The 23404-nt window shown below is 44.7% G+C and overlaps 1 protein-coding gene across 8 annotated transcripts in view; it reads right to left on the reverse strand.

Moving 5' to 3' along the window:
* The window catches only part of CFAP20DC (CFAP20 domain containing), a 219110-nt gene that overhangs the window by 193196 nt on the left and 2510 nt on the right, over nt 1-23404 (reverse strand). For 7 of the 8 annotated variants that reach the window (XM_025186465.2, XM_075938430.1, XM_075938429.1 and 4 more), the window contains 3 exons: nt 16676-16758; nt 7272-7361; nt 4103-4196 (listed from right to left, as the gene is read on the reverse strand). In XM_025186465.2, coding sequence (XP_025042250.1) covers nt 4103-4196; nt 7272-7361; nt 16676-16696 — 205 coding nt within the window. In that variant the 5' untranslated portion in view covers nt 16697-16758. The remainder of the gene's footprint in view (nt 1-4102; nt 4197-7271; nt 7362-16675; nt 16759-23404) is intronic. The other variant, XM_075938433.1, reaches the window with a different exon arrangement.

Below are 23404 nucleotides of genomic sequence, written 5' to 3' on the forward strand. Positions count from 1 at the left end.
TGCGGTATGTAACCAAAAAAAAAAAAATCTACATTTGTACATTGTGCTTTCGCAAAAAAGAGGCTGCACTAAAGCACTTGTATAAGGTGAACTGAAAAATACTGTGCCTTATTTTTACAGTGCAAATATTTATAATAAAAATATAAGGTGAGTACTATGTACTTTATACACTTTGCATTCTTTGTTGTTTTTGATATCAATATATTTAAAAATGTAGATCAACATATAAAATATTTAATAAATTTCAATTGGTATTCTATTTAATTTTTTAATTGCAAGTAATTTTTAAGTTAATCATGTGAGTTAACTGCTATTAACTGACAGCTGTACCGGAAATATAGCTTAATTGGGGAGCAAACAAGTACATTTTTACCAGATCCATTCCTATTCAGGAAAAGCCACACTTATAGGGTGTATAAGTATCCATGAGTTGATATTTATATAGCTACTTGTTGATTCCATTAGCAAAGAAGCGAGTTGACCTTTTATTGAATGGCAGATTTTTAGTCAAACTAATACTACTCAAAGAGCAACAAGAATCTTGGGATGTTTACAGAAGCCAAGATCATCCATGCAAAAGCTCAGTGCCTCTGAACAGTTGTCTGGGATACACCCTCTTTCACAACAACTCCAACACTCTGGTCATCTGAAGAAGTGGGCTGTGCCCACGAAAGCTCATGATCCCAGCTACACATTTTGTTAGTCTTTAAAGTGCTACCAGACTATTTACTGGGTTTTTAAAAAGATTTTCGTGTTTAGAGACTAACTCGCCTACCCCCTGGCTATGTCTAAACTACACCCCTGTAGCCAGACAGGAACCCCCCTTGTAACATCCATTTTTGCTTGCCTGGAGCATGCAGGGCACACAGAGCAGAAGGCCCAGGCTGTGTGACCGTGAATGGCTGTAAACAGAGATATGCCAATTGCTGACCAAGAGGCTGCCAAGGAGTGTCCTTGACTTTACCCATATTGATACGAACACACAGCCGTCCGCGGGGGGAGGAATCTCTCGCCCAGTAAAAAAAAAATGTCTAGTACTCACAATTTAGTTATCTCTCTTGCAAGTGTAAATTAATTTGAAACTTGCTTGTAAGAACTGGCGCCACAAAACGGACCAGTACAATTTGGCCTCTTAGATAAGAAAGAGGATACGGGCCCCCAGGGGTATAAAGATGGGTCCAGCAACGCATTTTCTCTGAGTGTCAATTTACCATCTATCTGCTGGTCGGGTTAGATGTTTGATCTCCCGAGGTTCCAGAGGGGACACCCACCTCGTATTCGTCTTTCCTAGGAATTGAGAGACTGGCCCTGGCCTGACACGCTGGAGTCGAGAGGCACAGAAAGGGGTAAAAATCGTACCTGGATGTGGTCCTTTGCTTAAGTATATATATACATAGTGTTAGAGCTCTTTAAAGATTAAGCTGTCACTTGGTACTATTATTTCTATTTTCTATCTTTACCTTTTTCCTGTAATCATTTTTAAGACCTATATATATATATTTGCTAGCATTTAAGAAATAGAGCAATAGCCATTGTAACCATATGCTTTTATAAGTCTTTTTAATATACCTGTAACTGTTTAAGCTTTAACCTGACTCCTTCAGTTGCTGGAACAGAACCAAGCACAATTTAAAAGAACTTCAGCCGGTCATAAAGGGACAGGCATAGGAAGAGCTTGGGCGTTTGGATCTGTGTCACTCCCAGGTGACAGATCCGTTGGGGCACTTTTCAGCCTTCCCCAGGCTGCCTGCTGCGAAGGAACTTTGTGTTCTAGCAGCTAAAAATCTAAGGTGTAATAAGCTCTTCCTATATAACGGGGCGTCTGTTGGCCTGCTGGCCACCCTCTGCGACGGGACCCCGGTCCTAGCAGTAAAGACACGGACGTTAAACCTTTTCTCGGAAACATACACACACACACACTGCCCTGACCGTTGGCTGACAACCCCTCTGTCAGCAGAGGAATGTAAATTAGACGTATCGAAAGTGCAAACATAGCGGGGATTTAAATATCCTGCACTTCATTTGCATAATGGCGGCTGCCGCCTTTTTTCAAAACGGGGCTTTTCGAAAAAAACGGCAGTTTAGACAGGGCATTTTCGACAGAAATACGCCGTTTCAAAAGATCTTGTACTCCTGTACATTTGTTGAGGAGTACAGGATCTTTCAAAATGGGGCATTTCTGTCGAAAATGATCTGTCTAAACTGCCGGGTTTTTTTGGAGAGCCCTGTTTCGAAAAAAGCGGCAGCCGCCATTATGCAAATGAAGCACAGGATATTTAAATCCCCGCTTCGTTTCCACTTTCAATAAGACTAATTTACATCCCTCTGCCGACAGAGGGGTGTAGTTTAGACGTAGCCCCTGAGTCTCCAAAAACAAAAGGAAAATAAAACCCCATCCCCCACACCTTTGGAAGGGGGATCCAATGTGGAGGTTAAGTTAACAGTTCTAGCATTCGCTGTTTAGTTTAGCAGATTTCCAAACAGGTAAAGTATATGTGATTTAGGGCCAGATTCTCAGGTAGTATAAATAAGTTTAATGAGGCATTACTGATTTAAAGAAGCTGAGAAGCTAGCTATTGAAATGTTAAGATAAACAACATTTGACTGTAATACTGCTTGCTGAGATCCTTGAACCCATCGGGGAAGAGGGAAATCATGTGAAAAATATTAAAGTTGGAAATTTTACAGAACTCAAGTTTTATTCTATTGTACATTGGCCAAACGGGAGTGTCTCTGCAATTGAATAAATGGACACAAATCAGACATCAAGAATGGTAACATTCAAAAATCAGTAGGAGAGCACTTCAACCTCCTGCGACACTCTGAGGGTATGTCTACACTGCCACCCTAGCTCGAACTAGGGTGGCTAATGTAGGCATTCGAACTTGCAAACATTTGCATGTTCCTGGCCGGGCGCCATTTTTAAATGCCTGTAGTTCAAACTACCTGCCTGCGGCTACACACAGCATGGACTAGGTAGTTCAAATTAAAGCTCCTAATTCGAACTACCATTAAACCTCTTTGCAGGAGTGAGAAGTGAGACATCAGTACTAATTAAATCAGAGGGGATGTGGCTCTTCTCCAATAGTGATGAGAAGGTGAGAGTACCTGAAGAGGAAATTACCTATTGTAATGTAAAAACCACTCCATGTTTCTGTTTAAACTTTTTTTCAAGGTGTCTATTTGCATATGAAATCCAGCTCAGTAGATTCTCCTTGCAGTCTGTTTTTGAAGTTTTTCTGCCTCCTGAAAATGGCGGTACTCTCATCTTCTCTTCACTGTTGGAGATGAGCCACATCTACTATGATTGAATTAGAACTGATGTCACAATCCCATCTCAGTATCTCTTTGGGTTAATTACCCCTTTTCTCTTCAGCATCTGAGCAAGTGAGTTGTATCTCACAAAAGCTTATGTCCTAATGCCTGAATAAATGTGTTAGTTTTTAAAGTGCCACTAGAATCCTTTTTTGGAGTAAACGATCTAAACAAGTGATAAAAATGTAGCCATGTTAGTCTGGTGTAGCTGAAACAAAATACAGGACTATGTAGCACTTGTTAGTCTTTAAAGTGCTACATAGTCCTGTATTTTGTTCGATCTAAACAACTGTTTGTAAAAAGTAATCAGAAATTATCTTAGACTATGTAGCACATTTTATAAAGCACAAAAAAAGTCTTTCAAATAATTAAACCTCACATCTCTATAAAGCAGATTAATATTTTATAGAATAAAAAGAAAGAGGGATTAATGGCCCCATTCATTGACTGCCGACAGACAGACTTCTATTGACAATCACGTCTACCAGTTCAGAACTTAAGTTTTTTGCTCAAGGTTAAACTGTGAGAGTCAGGACTGAAACAACTAAACTGAAGTCAATTGAGCAATGAGAATGTATATCAGCAGAGGACCTGCCCCAAAGTATTAAACAGCATATCCCATTTCTGAACTTCTACTTATTAGTAACAGCTGTGTTGCTGAAAAGTGACCCTTCAATTCCAACAGAGAAGCTGCCCAAAGTAAGAGACAATGCAAATAGCTACTTCTTGGAGTAGTACTGGATTAATAAATCAGAACATCTTAGATTTGTAATGCCCCAAAACTTACGAGTTTGTCTAGTTTCCTTTGGTAGTTGAATCTTGTTTGTTTGACTGCTTCCTTCAAGGACAAAAACAAAGCCTTTTACTTCTTTATCAAACTCCTACAAAAAAAAAAAGTAAACAAAAATAAATCTTATTATTCTCTAAACTAAGACCTGATCAAATTTTCCAGATGATACAAAGCTGGAAGTGAGTTGACAAAACTTTGGAGGATAGAGGTAAAATTCAAAGAACCTTGAGAAACTGCAGAACTGTCCTAGACAACAAAATGAAATTCAACAGAGACAACTGTAAGGTGCTACACTTAGGGAAGAAAAAACAAATACAAAAATACATAATGGAGGATAACTGGCCCACTGATGAGAGGGATCTGGAAGTTGTGGTAGATCGCATCAAATGAGGGATGTGAACTAGGTGCATTAAATTTTGATTAATCAGTTAATTGAGCAGTCGATGGAATTTCTATCGACTACTTGATTAGTCGATAAGGGAGGCACTCACTATCCTGCTGCACCTCTCACTTTGAAATGTACAAGACCCACCCGCAGGCATGGCCTCCCCTCCATGCCTCTTCCTTTGAAAGAGCAGGCAACTCTTGTACACTTCAAAGGGAGAGGAGCAGCAGTTGGGACGACGGTGAGCGAGAATGTTTCAATGCTTGCTCGGGCCGTTCCCCTGCTGCCCTCTGCCTCCCCTAACCCCCCACCTGTTCTGCCCCACCCCCATGGAGACAGTGCTGGGAGGGACTGGCTTTTAAGCCAACATCCCCCAGAACTGGCTCCTGCTCCCCCCTTGATTCCTCTCTCTGATAGAGGCAGCAAGGTGGGGAGAGTGACTAGTTGAGTTCCTACTCGACTATCCGATAACCAAACTGGGTGGAGTTGCAACTTCTTTGGAGGATAGGGACATAATTCAAAATGACCTTAGCAAGTTAGAGAAATGGTCAGAGGTAAACAGGATGAAGTTTAATAAAGAGAAATGCAAAGTGCTCCACTTAGGAAGGAACAATCAGTTCCATACATACAAGATGGGAAGCGACTGTCTAGGAAGGAGCATGGCGGAAAGGGATCTAGGGGTCATAGTGGACCACAAGTTGAATATGAGTCAACAGTGTGATGCTGTTGCAAAAAAAGCAAATATGATTCTAGGTTGTATCAACAGGTGTGTTGTAAGCAAAACTCGTGAAGTCATTCTGCCGCTCTACTCTGAGCTAGTTAGGCCTCAGCTGGAGTACTGTGTCCAGTTCTGGGCGCCACATTTCAAGAAAGATGTGGAGAAATTGGAAAGGGTACAGAGAAGAGCGACAAGAATGATTAAAGGTCTAGAGAACATGACCCATGAAGCCAGGCTTCATGAACTGGGCTTGTTTAGTTTGGAAAAAAGAAGATTAAGGGGGGACATGATAGCGGTTTTCAAATATCTAAAAGGGTGTCACAAGGAGGAAGGAGAAAATTTGTTCCTCTTGGTTTCTGAGGACAGGACAAGGAGTAATGGGCTTAAAGTGCAGCAAGGGAGGTTTAGATTGGACATTAGGAAAAAATTCCTAACTGTCAGGGTGGTCAAATATTGGAATAAATTGCCAAGGGAGGTGGTGGAATCTCCCTCTCTGGAGATATTTAAGAACAGGTTAGATAGACATCTGTCAGGGATGGTGTAGACGGAGCTTGGTCCTGCTTTGAGGGCGGGGGGCTGGACTCGATGACCTCTCGAGGTCCCTTCCAGTCCTATGATTCTATGATTCGCTCACCAGTCTAGTCACTTACATCCCTGATGTGAACGTGTACCTCTTTACATGATTAACTGATGAGCATGGGCTCAATAGGTAAATCCTAATGGTTACACACAGTCCTCTCCCCCTTGCCGCTTCTGATACAGAGGGTGAGAGAAGGCAGGCAGGAACCAATATGCGTGGGGAGTCAGCTTAAAAGCCCTCCCCTCTGCGCAGCTGCCTCGCATAGAGGCAGAAGCATGGGGGAGGGTGGAGGTGAACACTGGCTCCCGCCTGGCCCCACCACATATCACCACTGTAAATTTCAGTGGTTACATGTTTAGAAAAGTAAACACATTTTAACATCCCTAGTCAACACGAGTCAAAAATGCCTTGGCATTGAGAAGAAGAAAAAAAAGCAACTGCAATTTTAGGTTGCATTACCAGACGCATAGCATAGAGGTTCATAGAACTGGTCTATTCAGCATTGTATAGGCCTCAGTGGGAGCACTGTGCCCAGTCTTGGTCTCCAATATATAGAAAGGATGTACAAAACTGGGAAGAATCTAGAGATGAGTGATAAAGGTGATCAAAGGAATGGAATGCAAGAGAAATGAGCAAAGGCAGAAGGAACTGGGTATTTTTAGTTGGTAAAAAGAGATTAATGGGGAACATAACAGTCTTCAAATACATGAAAGGCTGCCATAAAAAAAGGAGAAAAGTTGTTCTCTCTGGCCAGAGAGGGCAGGACAAAAGGCAATGGGTTCAAACTACTGCATAACAGATTTAGATTAAATCTGAGGAAAAAAGTCCTGATTGTAAGAACAGTAGGACAATGGAACAGATTGCTTAGGGAGATCATCGACTTCCTTTCACTGGAGGCTTTCAAAAAGAGGCCAGATAGCATCAGTCTTGGATGATTCAGAAATCTTGCATCATGCAGGAGATTAGATTAGATCACCTTTGCTGAACCACCTAACTCTGGTTCTAAATCACCAAACCCCCAAACTTATAGCTAAAGTGTAAGTCTACTTTGTTCTTAAGACTGTCAATAAGTACGTAGCAACAATTCTATAAATAATGCAGAGATGGCAGTAATATTGTTCTCAGTAAAAGTCTGCCTTTTTGTTATATATATTTATTTATAAATAAAAAATGTTGAAAGATGCATGATTCATGATCCACTGGCCCAGACTTGACCCAGTGGTTATCAGAATAGGAAAACTATTTTAAGCTTTGTTCCACTAGAAGTATTTAAGCTATAAAACTACAGCTGTGACCAATCCAGTTTGCAAGCAGGCATAAAGAGCTAATTTAAGTGGCCATTTATTCTGTCATGGTGACAGAACTGCAAGTGACAACTTTTCCATAGTCAGGTCAAAGCCCTCATTACCTTCTAATTTTAAGCTTCATGTACTTTTTTACACGGTTTATACTTCAGGTCTTATAAGTCCCCCATAAAACTTACTTTCCAAATTGCTGATGGACTGCCAAAGATCTTCCATTTTGCTCCTGGATTCTTGCCTTGAGCACTGAATATTTCAACAAATGGGCCACCCTGTGATAAAATTGTTTAAGGATACATCACTCTAGTCAGGCGTTGAACACAGCACCATCATTGGGCAGAGCTAGCTAGAGCTGAGTATGTCAGAGCAAACCCTCATGAAACAATGGTGGTTAACCTTGGTTAAAATAAATATTAAAGGTTAATGTAAATATTATTGAGCAGTCAGCCACCATCATTTCTTTTACACAATCAACAAGTGGCACGCTTGACTTTACAGTCTGATTTTACTGAAGAATCAGAGTCCATGCTTACTTACAACATTACTTCCTTTGCTAAAAGAAATAGGGTATATTTTTACCACTGTCCTTTCTTTACAAGCTAGCAAAAAAACCCAAACAGCCCACCAAACTCAAACATGGCATGTAAAATCTCTCTCTATATATTTTAGAGAGCGTGTGTGTCTGTTTGTTCAAGAACTCCTCAAACAGCAGGAGCTAGGAAGAACCACCACACTCAGTATGCAGCTTCCTCTTATCCTAACTGAAAGCAAGGTCAGCGTTTGGTTGAGACAGGAAAATGGGAAGTGCCTGGAATGGGATTGTTTTCCATAACATGAAATGAGAGGGGGCGATCAGAGGGAGAGCTATATTCAGAGTGACCACTAGCGGTATCAAGTATCAGAGGGGTAGCCGTGTTAGTCTATAAGGTGCCACAGGACTCCTCGCCGCACTAGCGGTAGTTGCACCAGCAGGAGAGCAGTGAGCCAGGGATGGGGCTTTCCATATGGCCGGGCACTGGACCAAGTAAGTGTCACCCTGCCTCAAATACTGCTGAATGGGGAAAAGGGGAGGTCCCCCTGCCCACTGGCCCGGCACCCAGGAACACACTGTGGAGCAGGCAGCACAGTCCGACCCTCCATGAAATCTCATAGAATCATAGGACTGGAAGGGACCTCGAGAGGTCATCGAGTCCAGCCCCCCGCCCTCAAGGCAGGACCAAGCTCTGTCTACACCATCCCTGACAGATGTCTATCCAACCTGTTCTTAAATATCTCCAGAGAGGGAGATTCCACCACCTCCCTTGGCAATTTATTCTAATATTTGACCATCCTGACAGTTAGGATTTTTTTCCTAATGTCCAATCTAAACCTCCCCTGCTGCACTTTAAGCCTTGTCCTGTCCTCAGAAACCAAGAGGAACAAATTTTCTCCTTCCTCCTTGTGACACCCTTTTAGATATTTGAAAACCGCTATCATGTCCCCCCTTCATCTTCTTTTTTCCAAACTAAACAAGCCCAGTTCATGAAGCCTGGCTTCATAGGTCATGTTCTCTAGACCTTTAATCATTCTTGTCGCTCTTCTCTGTACCCTTTCCCATTTCTCCACAAAATCTCCCGCAAAAAGAGGCTGAGAACTGCAACTCACCCACAAAGAAAGGCTGGCCCCTGGACAGGTGGCAGGGAAGGGGTGGGCTTCTGGAGGCTAGGGTTGGCTCCCAGAGCACTGCCCCCCCAGACAGGATGGAGGTCTGAGCCAGCCCCCATAACCCAGGCCTCCCAGAAGGTAGCATTGCCACAGCATCACTAACTTCACTGCCATATGCGACCCCAAAAAGTCTCCCCCTCAGCCCTGAATCCCGCACCTCTCACTCCCTGCCCTAACACTGGCATCCCCCACCCCCTGCCTTCAGCCCTCTCTCAAGCCCAAACATCTGCCCTGACTTCCGCAGCCCTTTTCCTGAATCCCATAAGTGGACCCTGTGCCCTGAACCCTCCAACCCTTCCAGCTTCTCTGCCTCATTCCTTCACCCAACCCCAGCCTTTATCCCCCTACCTGCTGCCCTAACCCGAAACTCAGCCTAAAAGAATGTTCTGAATAAGGTGCAACTAAATGATTAAATAAATTACTATCTATTAATTTCTAGCAAAGGGATGCAGTCAATGCAGTGGATTTTTTATTTTTCAATATTTCATCCATTATGAATAACAAAACTTGACTGATGGCTTCTGAGACACCACCTTTGCACTTTAATGAGTTTAATAATTAAGGGCCCAGTTCAGAGATTTATAGATTCTAAGGCCACAAAAGAACACTATAATCATCTACTTTGACCTCCTGCATAATAAATGATAGACCTACCCCCTCAAAATTCCTAACACATATATTTTAGCAGAACATCCAATCTTTATTTAAAAACTGTCAGTGATGGAGAAATGACCGTGACCCGTGGGAAATTGTTTCAATGGTTAATGTCCCTCATTCTTAAAAATTTACACCAGTCTGAATGTGTTTAACTTGAGCTTCCAGCCACTGGATAGTTTTAGACCTTTCTCTGTTCAATTGAAGAGCCCATTATCAATCATTGTTTCTCATATAAATACCTATAGACTGTGATCAAGTCACCCCTTAACTATCTCTTTGTTAAACTAAATAAATTGAGCTTCTTAAATCTATCACTATAAGACAGTTTTCTATTCTTTCCATCGTTTCGCGGCTCTTCTCTGAACCCATGCCCATTTGTTAACATCCTTGAATTGTGGATACCAGAACAGGACACAGTATTCAAGCAGCGATAGCACTAGTGCAAAATAGAGAGATAAAACAGCCCCCTACTCAAGCTTTCCATGTTTATGCATTCCTGGATTGTATTAACTCCTTTGGCAACAGTGTCACATTGGTAATTCATGTCATGTAATTATGTAACCCACACATCTTTGCGGTGTGGTGTGCTGTTCCATCTAGTGGCACGGAGACCACTTACAGAGAGAATAATTAGTCGGCTCTACAGCCTTAACTAGCAGCCAGATGGCTTTTAGCTCATGAAGTAGAGGCTCTTGTAGTTCCAGAGATCCCAGGTTCAGTTCCACCTGCAGGTAACCTCACTGTCAGGATCGAGCCTTCAGTTCCTATCACATGGAGGGAAACAATGCAGATCGGAGCCCATTCAGGGGATCAGGAACAAGGGTGGGACATGGTGTTACAATTATGCACCATGACCACTATCCCCAATCTTTTTCAGTCACTGGTTCCCATGACAGAGCTCCCCATTCTGTATGTATGGTAGGGATGCTAGCGTACAGTCATATACATGATTAACCAATAAGCCTGGGCTTATCAGTTAATTCAAACGACTACTCACAACCCCCTTCCCCTTGCTATCTCCGTATCAGAGGCAGCAAGGGGTGGTGGGAAGCAGGAGCCGGCTTTTAAGCTGGCTCCCTGCATGTGCTGGCTCCCTTGAAGCCACCTGTTCCCCCCTCATGCTACTGCTTCTAATAAAGAGGCAGCAGAGCGGGAGGGGAGGGGAACAGGAAGCTGGCTGTACATGCCAGCTCGTGTGGAGTGACCTGCCTGCACCCTTGCGTTGCCATCTCTATATCAGCGGTAGCAGAGCTGGGGAGTGGCAGTTGGAACTGGGGAGTGGCAGGAGGGAGCCAATACATGTGGAGCTGCCTGCTGCCTCCCAGACAGGCAGCACCACAGTGGGGCAAGGGAAGGGGAAGCAGGAGCTCTGACTCCCACAGAGCAAACTGCCCACCATGCTGCTGAATCAGGAATCTAGCTTTCAAGCCAGCTGCCTGCGTGTATCGGCTCTGCAGAGCTGCCTCCCCCTTCCCTGCCCCGCTGGCGCAGCTGCCTCTCTATCAAAAATAGCAGTGGGGATAGGGGTAGGGGCAGACAGGAGCCAGTGTTTGTGGGGGGTCAGCTGAAAGGTGTTTGCTAGTCTCTTCATTATTTACCTTTCCCCCAATTTGTGTGTCCCCTGCAAAAATCATCAGCTTTTAATCGACTTGCCCCACTGACTAGTTACTACAATGAGTGAAGATACAAATGGCTTTAAGTGAAAACACCAGTAAAATTCTTTGAGTTCATAATGCAGGAAACAAACAGAACCCACTCTATTGGTTACCTGAAGTTAACAGATCTACTCACATATGCAAGGACCGAAGGATCAAGGTCTCAGACATTGTCCAAAATTTCTGGAAAAAAACCCTTAGATGTGTTTGTATCCAGCGGCAGATTTAGAGCAGGGCGAGCGGGGCGGCTGCCCAGGGCCCTGCGCTTCAATAAGCCCCACGCCAGCAGTGGACTGGCCCAGCGGGCCATCCGCCAAAGGGCCGGCTGGCGGCTGCTGGAGGAGGAGGAGGATTGTGACAGGGCGCCGCAGCCCCGCACTTTAAATTCCCTGGCGCCGGCCAGTACGGGCCATGTAGGGCCGAGGAAGCGCATGTGCGGCGTGCTGAAATGCTGCACAACAGTCAAGAGGGGAGACGCCCAGGCGTGGCGTCACGGCCCAGGACTTTAAAACCACGTGGCCCAGTGTTGCGCCGCTCAGTTTGGTATGTGGTCTGGAGCCTGGGCCAGGGTCACGGCTGCCCTGCAAACTGGAAGGCAGGTGGATGGCAGAGGAAGGGGCTTGTGCTAAGGGGAGGAGGGCAGGTCAGGAGAAGAAAGGGGAAGGCACCAAAGGACAGCGTGGAGGAGAGAGAAATGCCAGGGGGACCAAGTGCAGACAATGAGGAAAAGGGCAGGAGGGGAGGTGTCAGTGGGAGGGGGGACAGGGCGATGCTGAGAGGGGAGAGGGTAAGGGCACTGGGCGCTAAAGGTGGGAGGGGGAGGTGCTGGGAGAAGGCTTGAAAGAAGGGGTGGGCATGAGGAAGGTGGGGATGGAGCAAGGCATGTGCGAGGGCACAGGGACATGAGAAGAACGGGGGCAGAGAGTGGTGAGGGGGTGGGCATCAGGGAAAAAGAGGGGAGATGAAGGGCAGGTGTGTAGAGGAAGGCGTTAGGAGAGGGGATGAGGAGGGATAGCTCACATGATCAGAGTGGGGCTACGGGAGGAGTGGGCACAGGGGGGGACCTTTTTTCTATTTTTTCTTCTAAGGGGGGGGGGCACAAAATTGTGCTCAGATATTGTTTGTACATTTATTATTATTACTTCTAGAAGACTTACCTGGTCTTGCCCAGGTCCTTCAGGGCAGGAGCTGGTGGGGTGGGACGAGGGGGAATCAGGGCGGGTCCATGGAGATATGGGAGGAAGGGCAGGAGGATGAGGGGTGCAAGAGAATGGGTTGGGGGTTGAGGAGGAGCGGTAGGGCCTTCTCTCCCCTCCCCTGACCGGCCAGCAGTGGCCTTCTCTCCCCTGCACCCTAACCCCCATCCCCAGCAAAACTTCTCTTCCCCCTGCCTCTCCATGGGCCTTCTCCCCGTTCCCCTAGCTGCCAGGGGTCTTCTCTTCTTCCCCTCCCCCTGAAAGAGGCATAGCGAGAGGGATGGGGGGGCAATTGCCCCTGGGTACCACGCTAGGGGGGCACCGGGCTGGAGCGCACTGCCACACTCATTGCAGTGAGCCCAGTGCTGGTGGGCCACATGCTCCCTGTACAATTACACCTCCGAGGCAGGACGGGAGTGGCCACTTCAAGACAGCGTTACCTGTACCTCCAGTGCCTGGCTCTGTGAGGAGGTGGGTGCCTTGGTTAGGGCGGTGGGCTGGGGGTGCCTGGCTCTGGGGGAGCGGTGGGGCATTGGGGGTACACACACACACACATATATATGTATTTAAAGGGATACATTATAAAAAAAAGGTTGAGAAACACTGCTCTAAACCCCTCCTTTTGGCCTCCCTGTTTCCTTTCTCCTTTGGCGAGTTGTGCAGGTAGCAGTTTTGGTAAAAATATATCAGACATGCGCACACAGTGCCGCTCTAACTCAGTTGGTGCTGGATAAGCAGGGCCTCAATTCTAAAGGAGTTGGCATCACTGAGGTGTTCGATACCCCCATGTTTCGTGGTGGATTTTCCAAAGAAAATGCTGGTGTTTTCTGCAGGTCACCCACATTTCCCAGTCATAGCAGAGACTTGGGATTAACATGGCTCTCTCAACTAAAAGTCTTATTTATGTTCAGATGTTGTGATTGTGATCACCTGGCGAGACAGTCTGCCAAAGGCAAGGCTGGCCTTGATTCATTACATCTATGGCTTCAGTTGAATGGATTGTGTGAAATTTCGAAAAGCAGCTCAGAGAGACCTCTCTCCTTTACTTAAGGAAAGAATCTCATGACAGCCTGAAGGAAAAAGTCTTCGTGGCAGACAGAAATCCAGGCTTGCAGTATAACCTCAGCCTTAGGCTACTTATTGCTTCAAATGCCTTCAAGAATCATAGAGCTGGAAGAGAACTCAGGAAGTCATCAAGTCCAAACCCCTGCCCAAAGCAGGACCAATCCCAACTAAATCAGCCCAGCCAGGGCTTTATCAAGATGAGACTTAAAAACCGCTAGGGATGGAAATTCTACCACCTCCCTAGGGAATCTAACCCAGCGCTTCCCCACCCTCCTAGTGGGACAGTTTTTCCTAATATTCAACCTAGACCTTCCTGAATGTAATTTGACACCATTGCTCCTTGTTCTGCCATCCGTCACTACTGAGAACAGCCTCCCTCCATCCTCTTTGGAACCTCCCTTCAGGAAGTTGAAGGCTGCTAACAAATCCCCCCTCACTCTTCTCTTCTGCAGACTAAACGGACCCAAGTCCCTCAGCCTCTCCTCATAGGTCATGTGCTCCAACCCCCCTAATCATTTTGGTCGCCCTCTGCTGGACCCTCTCCAATGAGTCCACATCCTTTCTATAGGGGGCCCAGAATGGAACACAATATTCTAGACATGGCCTCACCAGAGCTGAATAAAGGGGAATAATCACTTCTCTGGATCTGCTGGCAACGCTCCTCCTAATGCAGCCCAATATGCCATTAGCCTTCTTGGATACAAGGGAACACTGTTGACACATATCCAGCTTCTTATTCACTGTAATTCCTAGGTCCTTTTCTGCAGAACTGCTACTTTGCCATTCGGACCTCAGCCTGTAACAATGATTGGGATTCTTCCATCCCAAGTGCAGGACTCTGCACTTGTCCTTGTTGAACCTCATCAGATTTCTTGTGGCCTAATCCTCCAATTTGTCTATGTCACTCTGGACCCTATCCCTGCCCTCCAGCGTATCTACCTCTCCCCCTAGCTTAGTGTCATCCACAAACTTCCTGAGGGTGCAATCCATCCCCTCATCCAGGTCATTAATAAAGATGTTGAACAAAACCGGCCCTAGAACTGATCCTTGGGGCACTCCACTACAAACCAACCACCAACCTAACATTGAGCCGTTGATCACTACCCGTTGGGCCTGACAGCTTTCTATCCACCTTACAGTCCATTTATCCAATCCATATTCCCTTAACATGCTGGCAAGAATATTGTGGGAGACCGTATCAAAAGCTTTGCTAAAGTCAAGATAGATCACATCCACTGACTTTCCCATCTCCACAGAGCCAGTTACCTCATCATACCAGCTAATCAGATTGGTCAGGCACGACTTGCCCTTCGTGAATCTATGTTGACTTTTCCTGATCACTTTCCCCTCTTCCAAGTGCTTCAAAATGGATTCCTTGAGGATCCCCCTCCATGATTTTTCCGGGGACTGAGATAAGGCTGACCGGTCTCTAGTTTCCTGGATTGGCCTTTTTCCCTTTTTTTAAGATGGGCACTACATTTGCACAGAGGCAAAGAAAGCATTGAATACTTCAGCTTTTTCCACATCATCTGTCACTGGTTACCTCCCTCATCCAGTAAGGGCTCCACACCCTCTCTGATCATCCTCTTATTCCTAACATGCCAGTAGTAACCTTTCTTGTTATCCTTCACATCTCTTGCTAGATGTAATTCCATTTGAGCTATCACCTTCATGATAACTCGCCTGCATTCTCGAGCAATATATTTATACTCCTCCCTAGTCATCGGTTCAAGTTTCCACTTCTTGTAAGCTTCCTTTTTGTGTTTAAGCTCGCCAAGGATGTCCCCGGTAAGCCAATCTGGTCACCTTACATATTTGCTTTTCTTGTTGTGCGTCGGGATGGTTTCTACCTGTGCCTTTAATAAGCCTGCTTTAAAATACTGCCAGCTCTCCTGGACTCCTTTCCCCTTCATGTTAGCATCCCAGGGGATCCGGCCCATCAGTTCTCTGAGGGAGTCAAAGTGAGAGCGATTCTCGTGTTGTGTGTTAATTTTATTTAGAAGTTTTTCTGAGTGTAGTTATAACAGGTAAATTAATCTCACATTCAAAACTATGATGCAGTTTATCACTGTGCAATAGTATGAAAAACAACTAGATTAAGTAGGTAAGTAACTAGGCAGTTAGGAAGCATTACAGATTGCTCACAATAAATTTGATACACTCAAAATCTTTTTAGCTTTTATTCATTAAAGCAACGAGTTACTCATTTGCTATTACAGTGATTTTAAATGCTTGATTGAAATAGAGTCATGAAATTCATATTTAGGTTGTATAACATTTATTTCTCTTGTGTTTTATAAAACTTAGATATTTTAAGCATTTGACTTTTATGTAAAAAGACACGAACCCAATGAGAATGGGATATGAACAAATTAAAAAGAAAAAATTATTTAACAGAATATAAACGACAAAAACTATAATTTATATTACGATCTACTAACTGATCCCAGTATCAGTGGATATTAGTAGTATTTGCTCTTTTTTAAATTTACATTCTTATTTTTTGCTGACTTAGAAATAAATAAGAGATACATAGTAACAAATGATGGGGGAGATGCAAATTTTGCCTTTATCCCCGGGCACACAACTCTCTTGCTACGCCTCTGCAAACCAATGATGCAGCCAAGGGACAGGAGTTTGGGGAAGGGGAGATACTTACCCTGTCTGGTGGCAGGCAGGATTGCGGAGCCCTAGCCCTGCTAGCTATTGTACTGGTGGTGTGACTGGCCTCAGTTGCCCTTCTATAGTATAGCTATCCTCTGTGGACTTGCTGACCCCAGTGGCCATTCTAAGTGTCACATCCCTCATCTCTGTGCCCCTTCCTTTCCCTGTTATAGAAAACAGTCCAATTCCCGGCATTTCCCATTTTCTTGGCACAACCAAACCCTGACCTTGCTTTAAGTTGGGATAAGAGGAAGCTGCATACCAAATTTGGTGGGTTTAGCTCTTTAAGATAGTTAAGGTCCATTTAGGAGGAGTTCTTGAACAAATAGACTTAAAAAAAATTAATGGAGAACTGGAAGGGACCTTGAAAGGTCATCGAGTCCAGTCCCCTGCCTTCACAGCAGGACCAAGTACCATACTCCCCGACAAATTTTTGCCCCAAATCCCTAAATGGCCCCCGCAAGGATTGAACTCACAACCCTGGGTTTAGCAGGCCAATGCTCAAACCCTCCACCCTGACTTGCAGACAAACTAATCCCTAAGATAGATAGATATTTGCAAACAAGGTTTTAACATCAAGGGTGTTTACATTCCAGCTTTGGAAGACATAAATGAATAGAAATAAAAAAACAATTTCTGCTTTACCTGATACTCGTTTTTAAACATTCTTCCACAGTTTGAAAATAATGGCAACACTCAAATGAGTGATTCAAGACATACAGATGTTCCTGTAAATGCAGAGATTTTATTGTTAAACATGATTCCATCAAAAAAAGTTTTCCTGTAATCACATAGAAATCCATGCTTTAAAAGTCAGTTAGCACATTTCTAAAATACTGTTCATTACAACAAATGTGTAACTCTTCAACATCAAAAAGCTACCATAAAGGAATTATGATTAGAAAACTGATTAATACTGTTGGTTTCTCTTGATTATAGTTTCTTTATAACACCACCATTCAGCCTGACCTTCCAGATATATACATCAAGTGGCCATTCTATTCCTAGCCTTTATTTTTAAGAAAGGAGGATCCATTTATCCAGCTGCTTCCCCATGCTGGGTCTCTGCTGCCACTGGGTTTGTATTATACTGCAAATCACACTATGTTACAACCAAGTTATTTGTCAGTAAAAGAAACTGAAACAGATAATGTAACTGGTATAATTAGATAAGAAAGGCATATTATCTAATAACTATATTAAGTTACTTAATTGACAACTATGAATTAGTCATTTTACAAATTTAAAAGTAGTATACTGTTTCTTTGTTCTACAAATAAAGCAGTCTGGCAGGCAGTACATTGATTTCTGGAAAATGTTATTGCTCTTAAGTTTTATTTTCCTCTATTTAGATCTCATCTCTGCTATTATTCAGGGCTTTTCAATCAAAGTGTTCAACATTCCACAAATCATTCCTTAGCCATGAACACGCTACTTTGAAGCAAATCTTACAATGACAGACGTGCTGATGCAAAATTCACAGGGAAAGCAGGTGGTAAGAGGGAGACAGCACAGGTCATGTCCTCTGACAGTTTTTATATGTACTTTTATTGTGACCCAGATGAGCAGGTATCCTTTCAGTCTGGGGCTAAGGATTTCATCACCCAAGGGTTATAAGTTGTTGCTGCTGCTGCTGTGTTTTGTTTGTTTGTTCCAGAGTGAAGCCCTTTACACAGGCTTGCAACTTCAAAAGATCAGGCCCAGACCTGCCAAATGTCATTTGGCACTTCTGTCATGCCTTCCAGCATTTCAGGGAAAATGTCAGATAGATATGTAAGGCAGGGAGTCCCCAATAAAACATCTTGTTGTAGTTGCACTAAACAGAAAATCCAAATACCAGGAGTTATAGGCCCATTTCTTGCAAAGACTGCTCTTAATATTTTTGCTGTTCACAACCCTTATTGATGAGCTTGGCCTTATGCATCTTGGAACAGAACTCTAGTCTATGATATAAGGGTTCCAAATTTCCTCCCTTTTGCCATTCTACCTTTCAGAAGGAACATGCCAAAGCTAGTTAGCAATGCAGTTGGCTATACTATCTACAAAATCATAGAGCTACAAGAGACCTCAGAACGTCATCAAGTCCAGCCCCCTGCTCTAGGCAGGACCAATCCCAACTAAATCAACCCGGCCAGGGCTTTGTCAAGCCGAGACTTAAACACCTCTAGGGATGGAGACTCCACTACTTCCCTAGGGAACCCATTCCAGTGCTTCACTACCCTCCTAGTGAAACAGTTTTTCTAATATCCAACCTTGACCTCTCCTACCACAAGTTGAGACCACTGCTCCTTGTTCTGCCATCTGTCACTACTGAGAACAGCCTCTCTCCATCCTCTTTGGAACCTCCCTTCAGGAAGTTGAAGGCTGCTCTCAAATCCCCCCTCACTCTTCGCTTCTGCAGACTAAACAGACCCAAGTCCCTCAGCCTCTCCTCATAAGTCATATGCTCCAGCCCCCTAATCATTTTGGATGCCCTCCGCTGGACCCTCTCCAATGCGTTCACATCCTTTTTGTAGTGAGGGGCCCAGAACTGGACACAATACTCCAGATGTGGCCTCACCAAAGCCAAATAAAGGGGAATAATGACATCTCTGGATCTGCTGGCAATGCTCCTCTTAATGCATCCTAATATGCCATTAGCCTTCTGGGCTACAAGGGCACACTGTTGACTCCTATCCAGCTTCTCATCCACTGTAACCCCCAGGTCCTTTTCTGCAGAACTACTACTTAACTGGTTGGTCCCCAGCTTGTAACAATGCTTGGGATTGTTCCTTCCCAAGTGCAAGACCTGCACTTGTCCTTGTTGAACCTCATCAGATTTCTTGTGGCCTAATCTTCCATTTTGTCCAGGTCACTCTAGACCCTCTCTCTGCCCTCCAGCGTATCTACTTCTCCCCCTAGCTTAGTGTCATCCGCAAACTTGCTGAGGGTGCAATCCATCCCCTCATCCAGGTCATTAATAAAGATATTGAACAAAACCGGTCCTAGAACCGAACCCTGGGGCACTCCACTAAAAACCAACTGCCATCCTGACATTGAGCCGTTGATTACTACAGTAAACTTCTGATAATCCGGCACCTTTAGGACCCAGGGGGTGCCGGATTATCAGATATGCCGGACTATCAGAAGGGGGGGCTATGAGGGGTCTGGAGTGGGGTGGGAGGGGATGCCACCCCAGACCCCTCATAGCCCCCCCTTATGATAGTCCGGCTCTTCCCCAGGCGTCCCTGATTCAGCCGCTGCTTGGGGACACCTGGGACAGAGCAGCTGGGGTACTACCCGGTTGGTCCCATAGCGCTGCCCCTCGGGGCTACGGGACTAACCCGGCAGCACCCCAGCTGCCTTTGGGGACGCCTGGGGCAGAGCAGCTGGAGTCTGCCGGGTTGGTCCTGCAGCACCAAAGGACGGCGCTGCGGGACCAACCCGGCAGGACCCCATCTGCTCTGCCCCAGGGGTCCCCAAGAGCAGCTGGAGTGCTGCTGGGTTGGTGCCGTAGCGCCGCCCCTCGGCGCTGCGGGACCAACCCGGCAGCACTCCAGCTGCTCTGCCCCAGGCGTCCCCAAGAGCAGCTGTGGTGCTGCCGGGTTGGTCCCGCAGCCCTGAGGGGCAGCGCTACGAGACCAACCCGGCAGCACCCCAACTGCTCTGCTCCCGGCTTCCCTGATTCAGCTGCTGGTCAGTTTCAGCAGCAGCTGAATGGGGGAAGCCTGTCCGCCTGCTCCAGCACTTCCGGGTTCCTGATGGTGCCGGACCATCAGGAGTCCCGGAGCATTGGATGCCGGACTAATGGAGTTTTACTGTACCCGCTGGGCCTGGCCTTCTAGCCATCTTACCGTCCATTTATCCAATCCACATTCCCTTAACTTGCTGGCAAGAATATTGTGGGAGACCGTATCAAAAGCCTTGCTAAAGTCAAGGTATATCACATCCACTGACTTTCCCACGTCCATAGAGCCAGTTACCTCATCATAGAAGCTAATCAGATTGGTCAGGCATGGTGGGCAATAATTTTTGATGGGGAGCCATGCCAAGATTTTGGTAAGTGGTCAAGGGCCACACTTTTCTATGAAGGGAGTATGGGGTCTGGGACAGAGATTAAGTGCAGAAGGGAGCTCAGAGAAGGATACTGGGTGCAGGAGAGGGTGTGGGGTCTGAGAGGGAGTTTGGATGAAGAAGAGGGTTGTGACCTGGGGCAGTGGATTGTGGTGCAGGGTCTGGGAGGGGCTATGGGTGCAGGAGAAGATTCTGGCATGGGGGAGGGCTGTAGGAGGAGTTGCAGGATCTGGGAGAGAGCTGTGACTTGGGGTGGGGAGTGCAGAGGATTTGGCTGGTGACCTGGGCAGGGAGTAAGGGTATGGAAGGGGGGGTGGGGTGTCAGAGGCAGACTCTGGCAAGGAAGCACATACCTAGGCAGCTCCCGGCCAGCAGCACAGCAAGACCCTCAGGCTGGATTTTAGCCAATTGGAGCCGAGAGATTGTGGTGGAGGCAGGGGCAGTGCATGAAGCCTTACCCCCTCCCCCAGTACAGAGTTGCACAGAGAGCCACATGGAGCAACCAGCAGCTTTGAGCAGCATAGAGCTGCTCCGTGTCCAAGGGTCTTTTTGGGGGAAACCAAATTAAAATGCTTGGTGGGCCGCATCTAGCCTACAGGTTGTATCTTGCACCCTGATCTATACACACAGCTGTAGCCAGTAGACAACACTTTGATCCCAGAGCCAAGATCAGAACCTGGGAATCATTATAGTTAGTACTTAACTACTGTCTCTCAAACAGAAGTGTAACCCACAAAGGGTCTCCTCCTCCTCTAGGGACTGGTCCACATAACAGTCAACAACAGCCTACTTCTGCTACCAATTAGTTTTTTAGAAGTAGCTCAAGTTGAAGATGTCTAGGTCGTACTAGTTCAAACTCTGCTGATGATCCATGCAGAGAAAAAAAAATAATATGTGATTCTGTAATTAACAATTGTATGAAGAAGAAGCTACACACGAGGCAGAATTAAGACTACCCAGAAAATCCTAATTCTGATTCTTGTCATTGCAAATTTGATGTTACTTAACTTCCTTTAAATCAGCACTTATTGGGGCACTGGAATGCCCACTGTTAATGAACTAGAGACTTTTCATCTGCAAACCACCAGTTTAAATCCAACCTATGGCTTGAAAGTGGTTTTTATGTAATGGCTATTTGGTGACTACTCTATAAGGTGAGTTTGGTGAGTCTCATTTTACATCTCCTAAATCATAAACTCTCCACCACATAGTCCAAATTGGCAGGCTCAGTTGAGGCTAAAAACTGCAAAGGCCACTGAGTTGAAGCTACCCTGGTTGGACCTGATGAAGATTCCACCATATCAGGGTTAAGGCAAATTGGAAGGACAGTGTGGATTGGAAGCCTGCTGTACAGAGAAAACGATTTAATTTAATGAAACCCACACAATTTTTTAATACTGAAATTTAGTGATATGCAAATTATCTTCAGAGCTATACACTGACTTTTTTGGGTATCATTAGCTTCACAATGCTTCCAAGAGTGGAAAACAAAGCATAGCATACTCCCATTTAGCCACATGCTATGAAAGAGGTAGATTTTATTTGGATAATCAGAAGTTTAAATAATCGATTAGTGCAGGAGCCATTGAGCAGAAAGGGGCCTACCTCACTGCCAGGGCCTTGTTTTTGTCTTCCTCCTCACAGTCCTGGCAACTACAGAGATCAGGTCTCACTAGCACCATGGGAGCGCACAGAGTTCTTTGCAGCTCTGCTGTCATGATCCCGCTCTCTCACTCGAACATAATAGTAAATACAGAGGTCGCTTCGTCCACCTCCCTCGATTTTAGACCTAAATATATCTCCATTCACCATCAATGGCATTTCCCCCCCCACACACACACTATTTATTTTTTACATCAGAACTTTTAGCAAAGTTTTATGATCTATCACCATTTATGTGCAAGAAATGAATTCTGTATCTCTGACTCTCCAACTATTATCTTTATGTAATTCCAAAGTTTTCCCCCCACAACTGGGTCTTGACAAGTTAACTGGAGCAAGGATCAGTTTACATAGAGTAAAAGGTAAGCTTTATTTTGTTTTTCAAAGATAAACATGATTTTAAAACAATACTTGTTTAATAACGAGTACCAGATTATGCCACAATCATATAAACACATATGCACAGGCTTGACTCATATGAACAATCAGATTGACTTTCATAGGGCTACTCACAAAAATCAAGTTATATGCTTATGTTTGGAAGACTGAGGTTCTAGAATTTAGTAAACAGCATTTGTTGCAGATATTGTACAAAGTGAATTTGTACCTAACACTAATTTGTTGAAAAATGTTACACATATACTACTTTTGGCAGGAAAGGGAGACTTAGTCTAAGATTGTTAATACATATAACTCAGCATCATTGTCCTAAAGGTAATGCTGATTTATGATAGGCTGGAACACAACAGAGAAAGCAGTTAATCATAGATGAAGGGTTATAGAATCTTTTAGACAAATGAAATCTATGTACTGAATATTTAAAACTAGGTTTATCACATTGATATATATTTTCTCAAAATACAAGTTAACGTAACAGATGGTAAACAAGGATATTAATAACATACCAAAACTATCAATGTTTCAATACAAAAACAAAGTAAAAAATAGCCTTTACAAAAAACTGCAAGATAAAATAAATAGGTGTTTCATTGTTATACAAGTTAAAGCTACCAACAATTGTTTGCAATTATGTATGAGCACAAACACCTACACCAGTAAATAAATGAAGTATTTTTGTACTAGGGATGCGTAATGTTAGCTCGTAAGCATCACCTAGTTAAGCAGTGAGGGCTGGAGCAGCTCCCTGCCTGCTGCTGCAAACAGGGGCTGCTCCATGGCAGGGTTGGGAGCGGATGCTTGAGCCAGGTCCCCGTGGGTGGGAGGGCCCCCCTGCCCACCCTTTAATGGGTTAACTGGTTTAACGTGACATTTACATGGTTAACCAATTAAATGGGATTTTAAATCCCTATTTTCTACCATTTACTCCTTTTACCTTAGTATCACTGTACTTTTCAGCAAATGAAATATGTTAATGAACATAGTTTGATGTCATCCATACTGTACAAATCTATAGGAAGTTTCACTGATTACATTTATAGCATTGAAGATTCGTACTAAACCTGGACCCATCGTTAACACTAAGATAAAGCACCAAAGACTAGACTGCAGAGAACAATACTGACACAGGCAATAGAATACGGTGGATTGGCTTGTTGTCACTCCCATCATTGATAGGATTTCTGGTAATCATATAAATCCTGCTTTCCATAAGCATGGAGCTAGAAACTGACAAGATCCACATGCTTTGTGTCTGTTTTC

Source organism: Pelodiscus sinensis, chromosome 11, assembly GCF_049634645.1.
Source record: "Pelodiscus sinensis isolate JC-2024 chromosome 11, ASM4963464v1, whole genome shotgun sequence".
NCBI classification, from domain to species: domain Eukaryota; kingdom Metazoa; phylum Chordata; order Testudines; family Trionychidae; genus Pelodiscus; species Pelodiscus sinensis.